At 47.0% G+C, this 17,339-nt stretch overlaps 1 protein-coding gene across 1 annotated transcript in view; it reads right to left on the bottom strand.

Moving 5' to 3' along the window:
* The window catches only part of Gxylt2 (glucoside xylosyltransferase 2), a 107,193-nt gene that overhangs the window by 74,307 nt on the left and 15,547 nt on the right, over nucleotides 1-17,339 (bottom strand). Inside the window, exon 2 of the mRNA XM_075983337.1 lies at nucleotides 3,614-3,803. Coding sequence (XP_075839452.1) covers nucleotides 3,614-3,803 — 190 coding nt within the window. The remainder of the gene's footprint in view (nucleotides 1-3,613; nucleotides 3,804-17,339) is intronic.

Raw genomic sequence — 17,339 nt, forward strand, 5'->3', positions numbered from 1 at the left:
TTGAGGTGGTGGCTCACAGTTTCAGAGGTTCAGTCCATTATCATCATGACAGGGAGCATGCACGGTGTGCAGGCAGATATGGTGCTGGCTACATCTTGACCAGAAGATAGCAGGAAGTAGCCTGAATGAAGCTTGAGAAAAAAGAGACCTCAAAACCCACCCTCACAGTGGTACACTTCCTTCAACAAGAACATACCTACTCCAACAAGGCCATACCTCCTAATCATGTCACTTCCTTTGGGGGCCATTTTCTTTCAAACCACCACAACAGGCAAGAAGACTTCATACCTCATCTTATGAAGATCTCCATGGACTACACAGTCACAGCAGTGGGCTTCACCCAGAATTGGTAACCCAAGAGAGACAGTGGAATGCCTTTTTAAGTCTACTTCCATGGATGGTCTTCTTCCACTCCACCTGATGTTATTGGTGTACAGACCTACCCCAGGCCAGTACAGGAGGAGTGTTTCCACAGATGTGAATACTCGGGAAGGTACAGTTGGCCATACAGATACGATCATACACATCTTCCTTCCCCCATGCAATCTCTAGCCAAATGTGCAGCCCCCAGGCTCAGCATCCAGGATGCAGATGGACTCTGAGAGATTGAATAAAGTTCATCCATGGCCAGTTTTCCGCCATTCTTGTGTATGAACAGTTCTGAGGCCCTTGTAGTTGGATGGCCTGTGGCTACTTCTGGACAGTCGAAGAGATCCATGTCGGTGTTACACAAAAGGAGCAAAAGGCAAGGTCGTGGTGTTCCAGTCTCTTTCCTAAAGTAGCATCCTGGGAACCCTGACTGGTCAACAGTGCTCCAGCAGCTGCAGCTGTTTGAATGAGCGCTGTCATTGAGCTCCTGACCCAGAGCCAAGGCCATGTGGACCAGTTCGTCCCTGTGGGAGAGAAGCAGCGGGCATGCAAAGTCTTGAACTCTGCAGGAGCCATCACCTACAGATCACTGGAGCCAGCCTGAACATCATTTTTCTAAGAATAGGCTGGGCTAGTGTTGGAGACTACAGACCCTCAGACCCTGAATTTTCTGCAATCCCTTGCCTGCTGGAGTAAACAGCTTATTTTTCTGTGCTTGCAACTGCTCTGAGCACGAGACCCTCATGAGTTCCTGATGGCAGGGGAGTGGTTTCTGGTGGACTTGCAGCTGAAAAATCCCGAGAGCTAGGGTGTGACCATTAGTCAAGGAGAGCCTTTATAACCTGCCCTTGAACACAATAAAAGGGGCATTCTTGTTTCAAGATGACCCGTGTTTGTGCGTGTGTGTTTGTATGTGTCTGTGTGTGTGTGTCTGTGTGTGTATTTCAATCTCCAGCCCCTTGCCAGACTCGCGAACCGTCCGTGGTGTATAGGCGGAATGGTACAGGCTAGCCCCAAGTTGCAGATGCAGAAGAGGAGACATTCGAAGGTGAAAAGACTAGCCCAAGACTCTGGAACAAGTAAATAGCGAACCAAGTTTTCAATGTGAGTTCTTTGTCTAGTGGTTCAGGAAGGTGTACGGAATTGTGGTAAATGCCATGGAGACGGGAATCATTGAGTTTAACCTGGCATTTAGTGAGCAAACCAACAGAACTCCTTGAATCGTGATTTTCTCAGTTTGCTATGCTTTGAGCTCACATCCAACAAGTTCATGTGTCAGGAGCCCAGTCCTTAGTGTGGTCATGTTTAAAGGTAACATCGAAAGAAAGTATCTGATCTGGATTCCTGTCTGGCAACATGATGTCTTTTTTCTGCTATGGTAGGGCATTGTCTGTCCCACATCATCAGTCATAAGATCCTTGCAACTAAGATGATACTGGGACCGTATCTTGAACCTCCAGAGCTCTGAGTTAAATGAACCCTTTTCTCTTTAGAATGTTACCTAGCCTCAGGTATTTTAATACAGTAACAACAACAACAACAAAAAACCTAAATTAGACAGGGTTACCTTCTGCGAAGAGTTGTGAAGATTAATGAGAAGAAATCACGAATCATCAGCTGACATAACCTACCATAATCTTTATGTTGTCATTGTCCTTTCCCTTATAACACCACTTAAGAGCAGCCAACTGGGAGTGTTCCAATCTTTTCATTCCCTTGTCCCCTGAGGCATTCCACAGGCATTGTTCCAATTGACTCCAAAGCTCTAAAACTACCCGTTCCTGGCTTCTCTCGGTGGCATCTGGAGGTGACTTTTCCCTTAGGAAACATAACACATTCTCCAGTCTTCTGCTGTTAGTCTTTCTCTGCCCAATACATTGTTCTTGGCATCCCTCACAAGCTCCGCTAGCCTGATGACAGGACGAATCACTGTTGACTCAGTCCGCAGAAACAAAACAAAGCAGGTTCCCGCTCTGCCAGAATCCAAGACCTTGGTACAACATAAAACATCCAAGGAAAACAAAGCACAGCCTGCCGAGGTCGGGCAGGACCTCCACTGAGGGAACTGGTCTTTCTGTAGCTCTCCTGTGTGGGTTGAAACCCAGAGAGGCAAGAGCCAAGTAAACGGAGACCCAGCTGCATAACAAAATCTCCACAGTTGCCAAAAAGGGGGTGAGGGTGTTGAAGCACTAGCCCAGATCAAGGCTGACATGACCTCACGGTAGAGAATCCAGGAGAGCACAGCCCTGATCTGTATATGTACGTGTGTGCATATGAACAGACATATGTGTGTCTACATACAGAAACATACACTGACCTCTGGGTAAAAAGGAAAACATGGCAGGACTCCCCCAAATCATTAGCTCTGACATCTCTCATATGAGACTGGAAGGTAGTGAGGACTCTGCCTTTATTTGGATTTATCTCGTTGAGCCTGCTACTTGTTATTTAAAATTCTCTCCTCAATACATAAAAACAAGCTATTTGCCCCGGAAGATAGGCAGTTCTAATAACTCAACACAGACTGAGTGCATGTCATATGCTCATATGCTTCCAATCCCAGTTTTGAAAATTCTTGTGTGTGCTAGTGTGTGCAAACTTGGGCATACACTCATGCCCTGGAGCACATGGAGGTTGTTGGACAACCTTGGGTGCCTGTCTTCACCATGTATCCCGTTGGAGGCAGGGTCTGAGTTTTGCAGCTGCACAAGCCGAGTTAGCTGGCCCATGAGTTTCTGTAGATTCTCCTGTCTCTACTTTACATCTTGGCTTAGGAGTGCAGGGTTTTCAGATACATGCCACTGTGGGTTATAGAGACCCAAACATAGGTTCAGACACATGCCACCATGGGTTATGGACACCCAAACATAGGTTCAGACACATGCCACCGTGGATTATGGAGACCCAAACATAGGTTCAGACAATGCCACCGTGGGTTATGGACACCCAAACATAGGTTCAGACACATGCCACCGTGGGTTATGGACACCCATAGGTTCAGACACATGCCACCGTGGGTTATGGACACCCAAACATAGGTTCTCATGCTTGCTCAGCAAGTGCTTTAGAAACTGAGCCCATCTCTGAATCACACACAAACAAAGCAATGCCCCTAGCCAAGGATCCAAGGTCTTCCAACAACTGAGCGTGCAGCCAGCTCCAGCTGTGATCTGCATTGTCAGCTCACCCAGTGTGGTCTAAGGGCCCTCCCACAAACACTGTGTCTTCGTTTACCCTGCTTCACCTGTTTATCAAACTCGGGCTTCAGCGCGTCTTCCGTGAAGATGTGAAAGCACATCTTCCTGTGGCTGAAGAGCACGGCTGACTTGAGCATGACCATTGTCTCCTCCAACCTGTTGCCGCAGGCCACCACAGCCAGATGAATCCAGAGCTCTGGAGGCACAGAGTGCAAGTTCCTAGCTTCCCCAGGCCTCCTAGAAAGAAGAAAAACAAGCTGAACTTAAAAAAAAAAATTAAAAAAAAAACCCACACTGAATGGTTGGAACATTTCAAAACATGAACAAGGCACAATCTGTTATATTTTATAAAGTGATAAGCATTTTGACAATTCTTCCTGCTTGTAGAAAAATACCATTTATTCCCATATTTATCCTGGCCATAATGAGATGAGTCACTGTTTGGATGGCTATAGGTGTCTGGGGCTTTTTCTGCCAGCACTCAGCTGTCTAGTGCCTGCTGGCTGCCTACAGTACTGTGTTTGGGAATATCATTTCCAAACTCCGACAGCTGACTGGGGGCTATGGGGTTCCCACTAGCACAGGGCCATGGAAATTAGATTTGATGCAATTTGAACAAGAGAAGGGTGAGTCGTGACTTTCCCATGTGAACCTCGAAATATGATACCCCCCTCATCTGGAGGTTTTTAGGTTGTGGTGGAATGCATGACTGCTGGATGGAAGGAAAGCTGTGTAATTGCAAGAGGTGAAGGAAGCAAACAACCTACACGCCCCCACGCCCACGGTGTCCCAGGGTGGCCTTGAAGAAACAGGTGTTAATCTTGTCTGGTCAAGGAGCGGTGAGGTGGTGGGTAGGAGACTCGGCTTAGTGAGAAGCAGGCAGCGGGAAGGTGCGCGAACCTGCGAACATCAAGGTATCCAATCCCGAATGAACAGCTGGGAGGAGAAATGGGATCCAGGAGTCTAGGATCATCATCCAGCTATTTCCTAGGAATAAAGATTGGTCCCAGCCAGGGAGCTGAAGCCAAGCCTCAAAAGCACCACTGAGAAACATTTGCAGGCAAGCTGGAAGAAGTCGGGCTGAAAAAGGTGCCCGGAGACAAATGAACGCAATTTACTCGCACGAAAGATTTGGAGAGCAGAGGAACTTGGATGTCAAACACCACCTTCCTTCCAAAAACCTTCCAGTTCACTCTGCAGCCTTCCCCGCCCCTCCCCCGCCCCCCACGCTCCGGCGTGCTTGCAGGCTCATTCCAGATTGCTTTCACCAAGAGGGAAGTTGAAGCTGTGGGTGGAGCATCCTGGACCGCATCCCAGTTTGATTACTTAAGAGCAAGCTTGGCAGAAGCGTGGCCTGGTGGCTCAGCCCCGGCTAGATGCAGCTGGTTCTCGGATTTCACTAACTTTGGGAGTCACGAGGAAAGATGGTATCTTTATGAATCGCTCACTTCTCTCCAGTCCCCCTATTCTTTTCAGATGTGGCCACTGACTTCTCTCCTCTGTCACCGTGACAGAGAGCCCCGTGGGAGGTCTGTTCATCTCAGCTTTACCTGTAGCCCCCAACCTAATGTTCTGTCCTCACTGGTGTGGGGGTGCGGGTGGAGTTCCAAGATGCCGGTCTTGTTAGTTTTCCAATTAGAATCAGGTGAGGCCTACCTGCCTTCAAGATCAAACACAAACTGCCAATTGGGAATCCTAACTACGTCTCAACTGCCACCAATACACACTCAGTCACACTTCTGTCCCCATCTGTGGCTTTATTTCAGTCCACACAGTGTATTTCTAGGTGCACTGGCTGGTTTCGTGTGTCGATTTGACACAAGCTAGAGTCATCAGAGAGGAAGGCGCCTCACTTGAGGAAATGCCTCCATGAGATCCAGCTGTAAGGCCTTTCTCAATTAGTGATCCCTGAGGGAGGGCCTGGTGGGTGGTACCATCCCTGGTTGGTGGTCCTGGGTTCTGTAGGAAAGTAGTCTGAGCAAGCCAGGGGAAGCAAGCCAGTAAGTAGCACACCTGGCCTCTGCATCAGCTCCTGCCTCCAGGATCCTGCCCAGTTTGAGTTCCTATCCTGACTTCCTTCAGTGTTGAGCAGCGATGTAGAACTGTAAGCCAAATGAACCCTTTCCCCTCTGCAACTTGCATTTTGGTCATGGTGTTTTGTCATAGCCATAGAAACCTAACTAAGCCATTTGGACTTGACACATGAACATTCATTCATTTCACTCATTCTAATTTCTCTCCAAAGTGTTCTCTCTTTACTAAACACTACCCACTCCTTTATGGACAATTCTTTACTGAAGGCCCATTATGTGTGAGAGAGTATTCTAGAACAGAGCTGAACCAAGCAAAGATGAAGAAGTCACTCCAGAGGACAAGGGAAGAAGAGAAATAACACTGAAAAGGTGACGGGGCTCTGTAACATGAGGGCCTGCTGCTTGTTGGGGTTTCTGTCCTGCCCAGTTCCCACATCTGGTAAGCCCCCAAAGAAAATCACACACAGGTCTACATAAGTTATAAACTGATTGGTCCATTAGCTCAGGCTTCTTATTAGCTCTTGTAGCTTATATTAACCCATTATTCTTCTCTATGTTAGCCACAAGGCTCAGTATCTTTTTCAGCGGGGCAGGTCACATCCTGCTTCTTTGGTGGTCTGGACAGGAATGGGCTTCCTCCTTCCCAGAATTCTTCTGTTCTCATTGCCGCACCTCTACTTCCTGTCTGGTCGACCCACCTATACTTCCTGCCTGGCCAATCAGTGTTTATTTAAAACATGATTGACAGAATACAGACAATACTCCCATACCAGGGCTCAGCTTGTGAAGGGCTTGCTCTGAAAGCAGGAGAACCTCAATTTGATCCCCAGAACCTGGCTAAGAAAAGCTAGGCACAGTGTTGCCCACTTGTGATGTCAGCACTAAGGAGGCAAGACAGCTGGTCCCTGGGGCTCAACAGTCAGCCAACCTAGGCCATTTATTGAGTTCCAGATAAGGAAGAAACAGTCTCAGGGGGAAAAAAAAATTGGATGGAGCCTAAGCAACAACACCCAAGCTTGTCTTCTGGTCTCCACAATATACACATGTCCCCAAACACACATGTCCCCATACACACGTGTCCCCGTACACACATGTCCCCATACACACATGTCCCCAAACACACATGTCACCATACACACATGTCCCCAAACACACATGTCCCCATACACACATGTCCCCATACACACATGTCCCCATACACACATGTCCCCATACACACATGTCCCCATACACACATGTCCCCATACACACATGTCCCCAAACACACATGTCACCATACACACGTGTCCCCAAACACACATGTCCCCATACACACATGTCCCCATACACACGTGTCCCCAAACACACATGTCCCCATACACACATGTCCCCAAACACACATGTCCCCATACACACATGTCCCCGTACACACATGTCCCCGTACACACGTGTCCCCAAACACGCATGTCCCCAAACACACATGTCCCCATACACACATGTCCCCAAACACACATGTCCCCATACACACATGTCCCCATACACACGTGTCCCCATACACACATGTCCCCATACACACGTGTCCCCGTACACACATGTCCCCAAACACACGTGTCCCCAAACACACGTGTCCCCATACACACATGTCCCCATACACACATGTCCCCAAACACACATGTCCCCAAACACACATGTCCCCATACACACATGTCCCCATACACACATGTCCCCAAACACACATGTCCCCATACACACATGTCCCCAAACACACATGTCCCCAAACACACATGTCCCCAAACACACATGTCCCCATACACACATGTCCCCATACACACATGTCCCCAAACACACATGTCCCCAAACACACATGTCCCCATACACACATGTCCCCATACACACATGTCCCCAAACACACATGTCCCCATACACACATGTCCCCAAACACACATGAACACACCCATGGGGCGGGGGACAATCTCTAAGTACCTTGCAGAAAAAGTCAAAAGTGGGGACTGGAGAGATACAATTCTCCCAACACCCACATGGTAGCGAACAACTGTCTCTAACTCCAAGATCTGACACCCCTCACACAGACATCCGCGCAGGCCAAGCACCAATGCACATAAAATAAAAATATTTTTTAGGTGAAAAAGGTTGTGACAGAATACTGCTGCCACTGCTGACAGGGTGGGATCTCATCCACGGTGGGTGACTGTGCAGTGTGACACCAGGCAAGTGAAGACAGGCCACCCTGACAAGAAATCCATCAGAGGCTTCGGACAGTGGGGACAGAGCATCTCTAGGGGACAGTGGCAGAGGAGAAACTAAGTCCGTATGAGCCTGGAAACCATGAGGACCCCGCCTCTCGGGACTCACACGCCCACAGGTCTTCCTCCTGGAGGAGTCATGCCCATTATTAAAACCAGTTCTCAATTAGCTAACTTCTGTGGCTGGGAGGAGAGACCATGTGAACAGCACTAAGAAGATGATTTAAATATATGGTTAAGGACCAGCCAAAAGGCCCATAACACTCTGAGCCTCCGAGATGTTTCTTCCAGCAGAAGTTCCTTGTAGTCACAGCCGAGAACCCGAGTTTGAGTCCCTGGAACGACATGGCGCAAGGAGTGAACCAACCCCTAAACTCCTGCAAGCTGTCCTCTTATCACCACGTGCACACACACTCTTGCACACGCATGTATACAAACAAGTGTTAAAAACGCTATAAGACTCAATGTGATCAGTTGGTTAAAATCTGCCCTATATTTGGAAATACGGGTGTGTTGCAAAGGTAATGACAAATGGGGCTGGAATATAGTGCAGTGGTAAAGCACCCGCCTGGCATGCAAGAGACCTTCCATTCCATCCTCAGAACGGAAAAAGGGATACCTTCCCCACCCCAAACAGAAGGAGTCCACCATGCTCATCTTCACCCAGAGACAATAAGTCTAAACCTCAGTAAGCTGGTACAAACAAATTTAAATAAATTTAAATTTTTGCTGACTGGGGAAGATGGAAAAATAAATAAAAGGATGTCCCTGATGAGCTCTCAAGGGTTGGGGCAGGGAACAGACAGCTTGGGTCCTGAACAGTAGACACTGGCCCAAACCCTCAAGAGGTATTTGTCAAGTCAGCACACCCCCTGTTCTTCCACATGGACTCCCCCATGAATAACCTGCAGAAACTCTTGCGTGTTTGCACAACCCCATGCAAGAGCATGCAGAACAGTTCTGCGTAGAAAACAAGCCAATAACCATGCAAAGAAGATCACCAACATATTGCCATGGTGAGTGTGGATTACCATAAAGCAGGGAAAAGGAATAACCTAGAACAGCAGGCTCTGACACGGTCCTAGGAGGAAGTGAAGAAGTCTGTGTGGATTGTAACAGGATAGTCACAGTCAGATTTCAACACAAGAAGGGGTGTTGTCATAGCATAATGGTGCTGATTCCTGGGGCTTTAAATGTGGTTCTGGGGGTTAAATAAACACCAGACTTACTCTCGTCCATTTTCATACAGGATCCTTATTCTCTAATGCTCTTGGTCCTATTGAAACCTTTTAGTATCTAAAAATACTGCCATGTAAATATGCAAAAGAAAATCCATTATCATGTGTATGCTGATCATGCTGATCAGTGTGATACCATTTTGTATGTTTATTTGTTTTTTACTTAAATCCCCTTAAATAAGAGAAAGAAGGAGTATTGTATCTTATTTGCTGATGTACATGGAGTAAAAGTAAATTATACCAACAATTCAATATAGAACGGTAGCTATTTCCGGAGGCTAACTAAAAGTTGTATTTCATTTCTTTCATGGATGAATTCATTTTTTATTTAAGTGAATGTGTGAGTGTGTGTGTGTGTGTGTGTGTGTGTGTGTGTGTGTGTGTGTGTGTGTGTGTATACATGCCAGCATGCCAGCAAAGGCCAGAAGAAAGTGTTGATCCTCTGGAGCTGGGGTTGCAGGCAGATAAGGTTGAGCCACATTATCGTGAACTGAACTTAGGCCTTCTGTAAGAACAGCATACACACACTCTCAAAGGTGGAGCCATCTCTCCAGTCCCAAAAGTTGCTATTCTTAAGCTGAGTGTTGAGCATACAGAACTTCATTTCATTATCTGTATCTGTGTATGTGCCTTCCAAACTGATGGACAAATACTTTCTCTCACTGAGGAAAGTATGTAGACCAGGGATGTGCTCAGTGGTGGAGAGCTGAGCTACCATGCCGAGGCTCTGGCCCCCACCCTTAAAACCAAATCCAAAAGAAGGGAAGGAGGGAAGGAAAGCTCCCGCTTCCCAAGGCAGAGCAAACTGTCTCTTTGCTTCTCTGCAGGCTCCAGTGCTTTGGCCTGTGCCGTACAGAAAACAAGGGCCTAGGCATGCATAATTCATGGTATCTGGTAACAGGTAATGAAAAGCCACTTCTGCTGCCAGGTCCAGCACCAGTGGTTGGGATTTAGCGAGACCTTCGCTGGCCCCACTGCTCCCTCTCACGTTACAGTACAAACCTCAGGCTCTGGGTCACAGGCAGCCGTGGTGCGCTGTCACATGAATAATGAAGATTGGGGGGTGCAGCAACGGTGTGCCTTTCACCAGCTCCCACCTACAGCACACTCAGCACCTCTCAAATGTCCCCCAAATCGGCAAGGATCTGAGGAGCTCTGTCCAGGAAACTGGAACTTCTTAACCCCTCAGGGCTCTGGACTTGGCCAGACATAGGGTGGTAACTCGGCTCTGGCTTGTTTTATAAAAAGCAACTGGAGTAAACATTTGCTGCTCGGAATGTAGGGGAATCTGCTGTGTGGATGTGGAGGTGTGCACAAGTGCACGTGCACAAAGGCACACTGTTCGCAGGGACATGTGCACACGGGTGAGTGGTACGTATGGAGGCCAGAGGTCATCCTCAGCACTGTTGCTCTGAGACAGGAACTATCACTGGCCTGGGACTCACCTATCAGGCTGGGCTGACTGGCCAGGAGCTCAGGGGTCTGCCTCCCAGTGCTGAAACCACAGGGGTCCTGCATCACCATGCCTGTCCTGGGGTTTGAACCCGGGTCCTGCTTACAAGGCAAGCACTGTAGCAGCTGAGCTATGTCTCCAGCCAGTTTGTTTATTGAGATGAGGTCTCTTGTTGCCCAGGCTGGCCCAGAGTTTATTATGTAGCTAAGACTAGTCTTCAACTTCTGATGCTCTGATGCCCAATTGCTGGGATTATGGACACGGCTACCACCCTCTGCCTTGATTCATCCTTTGAAATACCCACTGAGTCACCTCTTTCCTGGTCACCTTCTCCCACAACTCTGACTCATATCTCCCATCATGCCTCTAGCTGTGACTGGAAGAAACGGTCTATACCGCAGATGGTGGGAGACTCCCTGCCTGGCAAAGCACACTCGTCTGTTGTTTGTTATCAGGTAAATACACAGAGAGAGAGAGAGAGAAGAGAGAGAAAGAGAGACAGAGAGATTCTGATGCCACAGTCTTAGGGGAGCCCCTGAAGGTTGCTTACCAACACACATACATCACACACATTTTCCCACCTACAGTTCCAGGCCAGGATGCGCTCAATGACCTTTTACCTTTGGCCCTATGCTGGCAACACCTGCCCTGCCTCAGCTCTTGCTTAGTGTTCCCTTCTCTTGCCTTGATGAAACCCTAGGAGTGTAACATGAGGACCAGCTTGCTTGTTGGGGTTTCTGTCCTGCCCAGTACCCCACAGCCGGCAAACCCCAAAGAAATTCACACAGAGAGTCTGCATTAATTATAAAGTGATTGGCCCAAAAAAAGAGGGGGAAGTGGTGTGGGAGAATTATCTGTACTCTGTCAATCATGTTTTAAATAAATGCTGATTGGCCAGGCAGGAAGCATAGGCTGGAAAACCAGACAGGAAGTAGAGGCAGGGCAGGGAGAACAGGAGGATTCTGGGAAGAAGGAAGCTCTTCCCCCAGTCCTGCCCAGACCACCAAAGAAGCAACATGTGATCTGCCCCTGCTGTGAAAGGTACTGAGCCACATGGCTAACATAGATCAGAATAATGGGTTAATATAAGCTACAAGAGCTAATAAGTAGCCTGAGCTAATGGGCCAATCAATTTATAATTAATGCAGACTCTCTGTGTGATTTTCTTTGGGGCTTGCCAGCTATGGAGTACCAGGCAGGACGGAAACCCCAACGAGCAAGCTGGCCCTCATGTTACATGGGAGGGCACCACTTTCTCCTGGTACCTATCCCACCTAGGAGAGGAAGCAGGATGCTCCTGGCTTCTCTTGGTCATCACCAGACACAGGCATGTGCCTTCATCCAGAGGGTGAAGGGCACTGAGAACTCCCCTGAGCTTCCCCTCTCATCCCTTCTTGGTTTCATCCATCTACTTCCATGTCACTCCTCACCCACTGGGGCTTAGTTCCAGGTCACAGCGTTTCTGCCCAGCTAGGTGCCCAACATCATTGTTGAGGACTCAGCCCCGACTCAATAGGGGCCTCCAGCCTCCTGATCCTGCAGCTCTGTGCCCTCCACAAGCTCACCTTCATCTTCTCCCTGAGACATCCAACACAGATTCTGTCCTCCAGTCTGTCATTTATCTTCTACCATGGATCTGAGTTCCTTCTCCCATCAGCTGATGATTACGTATTTCATTGTGTTTTACACCACATATTTAACATTATATATCATAGAAGACAGTAAAAATAGACATTTATCCTTAGGAAAAAGATGAAAATAATGTACATTCGAAGTTGAAAACCATACAATGCAATCTATTAAAATATGAGGGCTGGCAAGAAGGCTCAAGCTCGATGACCTGAATTTGATCCCTGGGACCCACATAGTAGAAGAAAAAATGGACTCCTTCAAGTTATCCCCTGACCTTCACATAGGCACCACAATGTACATGCACTGTGCCTCCCAAATAAGTACTTAAAATATTAAAAATTATATAAAATATTAAAGTTATCAGATGAAAATTTCTATGCATTTTTGACTCTTTCATGTTGTAATTAGGTCTTTATTCAATTGAACACACTTTTTTCCAGCTGCTTGATAGCATGTCTGTGTGTATATGTGTGTGTGTGGTTTATACATATGAGACAGGGTCTCACTTTTGTAGCCCTGTCTGTCCTGGAACTTACTATGTAGACCAGGTTAGCCTCACACTCATAAAGATCCACCTGCTTCTGCCTCCTGAGAGCTGGGATTAGAGCATGTGCTAGCATGTCTAGCATGCATATAATTTTAATTGCTATTTCTATTTGATTCTTTCATTTTTCTTGTTCATTTTTAAGGCTGCATAACCATTGCTTTTAATGGCTATCTACTATTCTACCCAAAGAAATACCATTACCTACAATCATTTTTCTCATTGATTCTTTCTAACTATTGTATTATTTCAAAAGCTTGTGCCAAGGAGCTGTAGCCAGTATATTTTTCTTCTTCTGCACTATTTCTTTAGACTGTGTTCTTATAAATGGAACCACTGGTTAATATCAACCCTCTTATTAAGAAAGTCTTAGTTTTACTAGCTTCTCAAATCTACCCAAAGCCTTCCTGAGAAAATGGGCCATGGGAAAATAAATAAAACAAACCGGACGGAGCCGCTTGTGAAATGGAATCATGGAGTTGGGGCTCACATAACTGCTTCCCCATCTACCAGGGATGAAGGACGGTGTAGTGCCGGGTCACCATGGCACAGGCTCTCCATTCCCAGCCCTTTTCTAGCAATGTCAATGGCGAAGTCTCAGTCTTGTGTGGTTATGCCTTGAACACCATTCTAATATTGCTCAATCCTCCTTCAGTAGATATGGGACCCTCAGCAGAACCTTGGAGGGAAGAGGACTCAGCGGAAAACCAGCAACAGCATTTTGTTCTCTGTCAATCATCACCTACCTGTGTGATTACAGCCATTCCCAGTACTGGCATGGGTTTTGTTCTTTGGCTTTTTGTTTGTTTATTTTTTTCTTCAAGATAGGGTTTCTCTGAGTAGCCCTGACTGTCCTGGAACTCAATTTGTAGACCAGGCTGGCCTTGAACTCACAGAGATCTCCTGCCTCTACCTTTGCCTCCCGCACTACCAATGCCTGGTGTCATGGGGGTATCTTTACAGAAAGAAAAGAAAAAAGGAAGGAAGGAAGGAAGGAAGGAAGGAAGGAAGGAAGGAAGGAAGGGAAGACAGACAGATCCAGGAGGCTGAGGCAGGAGGATCATGAGTTTGAGGTACAGTGAGTTCAGTCCAATTTGGACGACACAGAGAAACCCTGTCTCTAGATACAGTTCAGTGGTCTATTGCTAACCTGGCACATGCAGAGTGCTGGATTTGATCCCCAGCACCACAAAGATAAATAAAGATACTTAGAGAATCGGAGCCCTCCAGCACAGCTGGTGGCATTATAAACTATGATAGACACCCTAGAAAACTGGCAGTTCCTGAAAATTCTAAATATAGGGCACACCACCCGACTCAGCACTTTCGCTCAAAGCTATGTACAAGAATTGAAAACATGTGTCTACACACAATCTGTACACAAATGTCTACACCAGCAATAACCATGATCACCAAGCCCTCCCTAAATAACCTTCAAGAGACAAATGTTTAAGTAAAATGTGCTGAGCTACACAATGAAATATTATTTCACAATAAAAAGGAATGAGTACCAATATACACTAGAACATGTCTGGAAACAGACAACAGCAAAATGTGAGGATAACTCCGTGGGTATAGTTTCTTTCAGGGCGGTGAACATTTTCTGTAATTAAACAGGGCTGGTGGTTGCACAATTTTATAAATAAACTAAAAATCATGACAGCATATACGTGTCTAAAAGTACTGGGATTAAACTGCAGCACTGCTGTTATTAATAAACAGATGCACTCAGATTTATCACATAGATTTTTGTAGGAAAAAACTGAAAGCAGGCCATGGTAATACAGCAATAACAAATGTGGCCTGAGCGAGCCTGGAAGTCGCTGCCCCCATCCTCCGGCTCCAGCCTCCCCACACTCACATGAAAAATGATCCTTAGAACCCCAGAGGCAGCTCAGAGGGGAGCCAAGGCTCCCACACCTCCCCTGCCTGCTGTCTGAGACAAGCGGCTCCTTAATCGCTTCGAAGTCTCGAGTGTGCGACTTAATTAAACTTCCATTTCTGGAGTGTATAAATAATGGAGAGCGGCATTTATGTGTAGTGCTGTTTACTCTGTAGCCTATTACTAAGAAACACACTGAATTATTAAAGCGGGTAATTGGTTCTGCTCGGCCCCTCTTCCCTGCTGCCTCCTGTCACCCCCTTTTATCAGAGTGCCCCTTAACTGGCAAGCAGAATTAACTCAGGCAAGCCTGATGCTGTGATAGGGCCAGGGGAAGCAGCACACAAGACCACACTTTTTAGACTGCTAGCAAGGAGCCTTACTAGGGAAAGGAAGGGCAGAAGTGCCCTGTAGAAGATCAAGTCTGAGAAGCTGATTACGCTCACCATAGGCAAGAGAAATCTGGAAATGTTTCTCTACTGTGACGCTTCGCTGAACCCATTTGGCTGAATGTGAGAGAAGGATGTGAAGGAACCAGAGTGGCGGGTGAGGAAATGGAGACACTAAATACGGCCTCTGGGAAGACAATCAGCTGATATGGAATTCCATCCAAGTCACATGTGGGCAATGACAGTCACAAACACTCTTGAAAATCCATAGATTTTACTTGTGTATGTGTACGTGTGTGTGTTCATATATGGAGAGACTGGAGGACCACCTCAAAATGTCATTCTTCCTTAGGAGCCATCTTGGTCTTTGAGACAGGGTCTCTCTCTGGAATATGGAGCTTGCCAAGTCAGCTAGGCCGGCCAGCAAATGAGAGCCAGGGATCTGCCTGTCTCCCTCCCCAGAGCTCAGATTTCAAGTGTGTGTTTCTCACCCGGCTGCTGGGGATGGACCGCAGGTCTTCTTCCTTATGTAGCTCGGACTTTACTGACAGAGCTGTCCCCTCAGCCCTAATCCACAGGCTTTAGAAACATGAATGAACACCAAACACTTCCCCACTGAAGCTGTGACCAGACCTTGATGTGGAAGGCAGACACAACACCGAGAACTTTACTTAGACTTTTAAATCACTTTTAATGACCCGTGGTTTGGAGTCAAATCAAGAATCATTAGTCTTTCAAGACAACCAGGCTGACGGCTTGCCTTGGAGTCATGGTAGAATATGAATAATGTCAAAGGCATGCCAAACGCCTGCCATGGGGGGGGCTCAATAAAATTATTTGATGAATGCATTAATTATGAACAGCACATTTTAAATTTGGTTCATGGTATCTGAAACATGGCTGAGTGCCTAAACAAAGTCTAGGACTAATGCAGTGTAGGTGTCTGATGTCTGAAGTGAGTAGCCACGTCCGTGTGGGGATATGTGTGCATTTGCCTTCTACATCTCTGCACATGTACACATGCCATGTGATTAGTGAGTGTCACAGCAAGCAACCAGACCCAGGGAACACACTTAAGAGGCCAGGTTTCCCTGCCCACTTCTTGGTGGTTTAACCCAACAGAAATAATTCTTTTATGCTGCCAAGAGATATAATAAAGGTATAGATAGAGCCAAGCTTCCTACAAAGGGTAAGGTATAATGGTCTGTCCTATCTCTTTAAGAGACAAGCCCCGTCCACTTCCCCCTGCACCATTGAGGCAGGCAGATCTTCCTTCCACTTGCAGTCTGAGCTCTTTCCTTTCTGTCTCTCTCTCTCAAACAGGTAGCTGCTGCTGTGCCTCCTTCCCCCCATTCTCTCTCTCTCTTTCTCTATCTGCCTTTCTCTGCTCTTTCCCCTCTCCCCTTTCCCTTCCATAACCCACTAAATAAATATCCAACCTCACTCTGCATGACGTGCCTATCCATCTCAGTCTCTCACCTGCCACGTGGCTCCCTGCCTGGGACCTGGCTGCCTTCGTGGCTCACCGTGGTCTCGTGCCTGCTGCCCATTGCTGCCACTTGGGGACCTGCAGCATTTCTACCACTGTTCCCCTCTGGGATCCGTAGAGTTTTGTTTTTACCATTACATAAGGAGAAGACTGTTTCGTGGTCTCTCTCTAGCTTCTGAGTTCCCAGCAATGCTCAGAGTTCCTAAAGGCATGGCCACGACACTCCAGCTGTCACTGTAACTGGTACATTTCCCCATATAGCTCTTTGGTTTTGAGTCTCTTCCCTCCCTCGATTCTTTCTCTCCTTTTTTATTTTATTTTAATTAATGTACATAATGCCTTTGGAGATAGGCTTGTTATGTAGGCCAGGCTGTCTCCAAACCCATAATCCTCCTGTCTCAGCTTCCCACGTGTTGGGATTACAGGCATGTAGCAGTGCACCCAGTCTATGTATGTCACTTGTCCTTTCTTCTCCTAAGGACACCAACCCTTAGGCTTCTTCCAAGTCTAACTTCTTCTTGATATCCTTAGCTAATGGAATCTGTAAAGCCCTTTCCAAATGATAAGCTCACATTCTGCAGCAGGTCTAGGTGGCAGAGGTCATACTTCTGATCATTATGCTAAACATGCTACACAAGTGAGTTAGAAAGAGCACTTTTGACTAATAAAGCTCCCACCCAGGGCCCCTGGGGTAGGCTGGATTCCAGTCCTGGACTCACAGCCTTCCCGGGTACCCCTATGTAGGGCATCATTCCTACAACACACCTATCCAATACTCTGCCATTACCTAACATCTTTCTTTCTTGCTCTTTCTATTTCAGAATTCCATGCTGATCCTTGACTGACACTAATTTCATTTTTTTTTTTGCC

The sequence above is a fragment of the Microtus pennsylvanicus genome, chromosome 8, assembly GCF_037038515.1.
Source record: "Microtus pennsylvanicus isolate mMicPen1 chromosome 8, mMicPen1.hap1, whole genome shotgun sequence".
NCBI lineage: Eukaryota > Metazoa > Chordata > Mammalia > Rodentia > Cricetidae > Microtus > Microtus pennsylvanicus.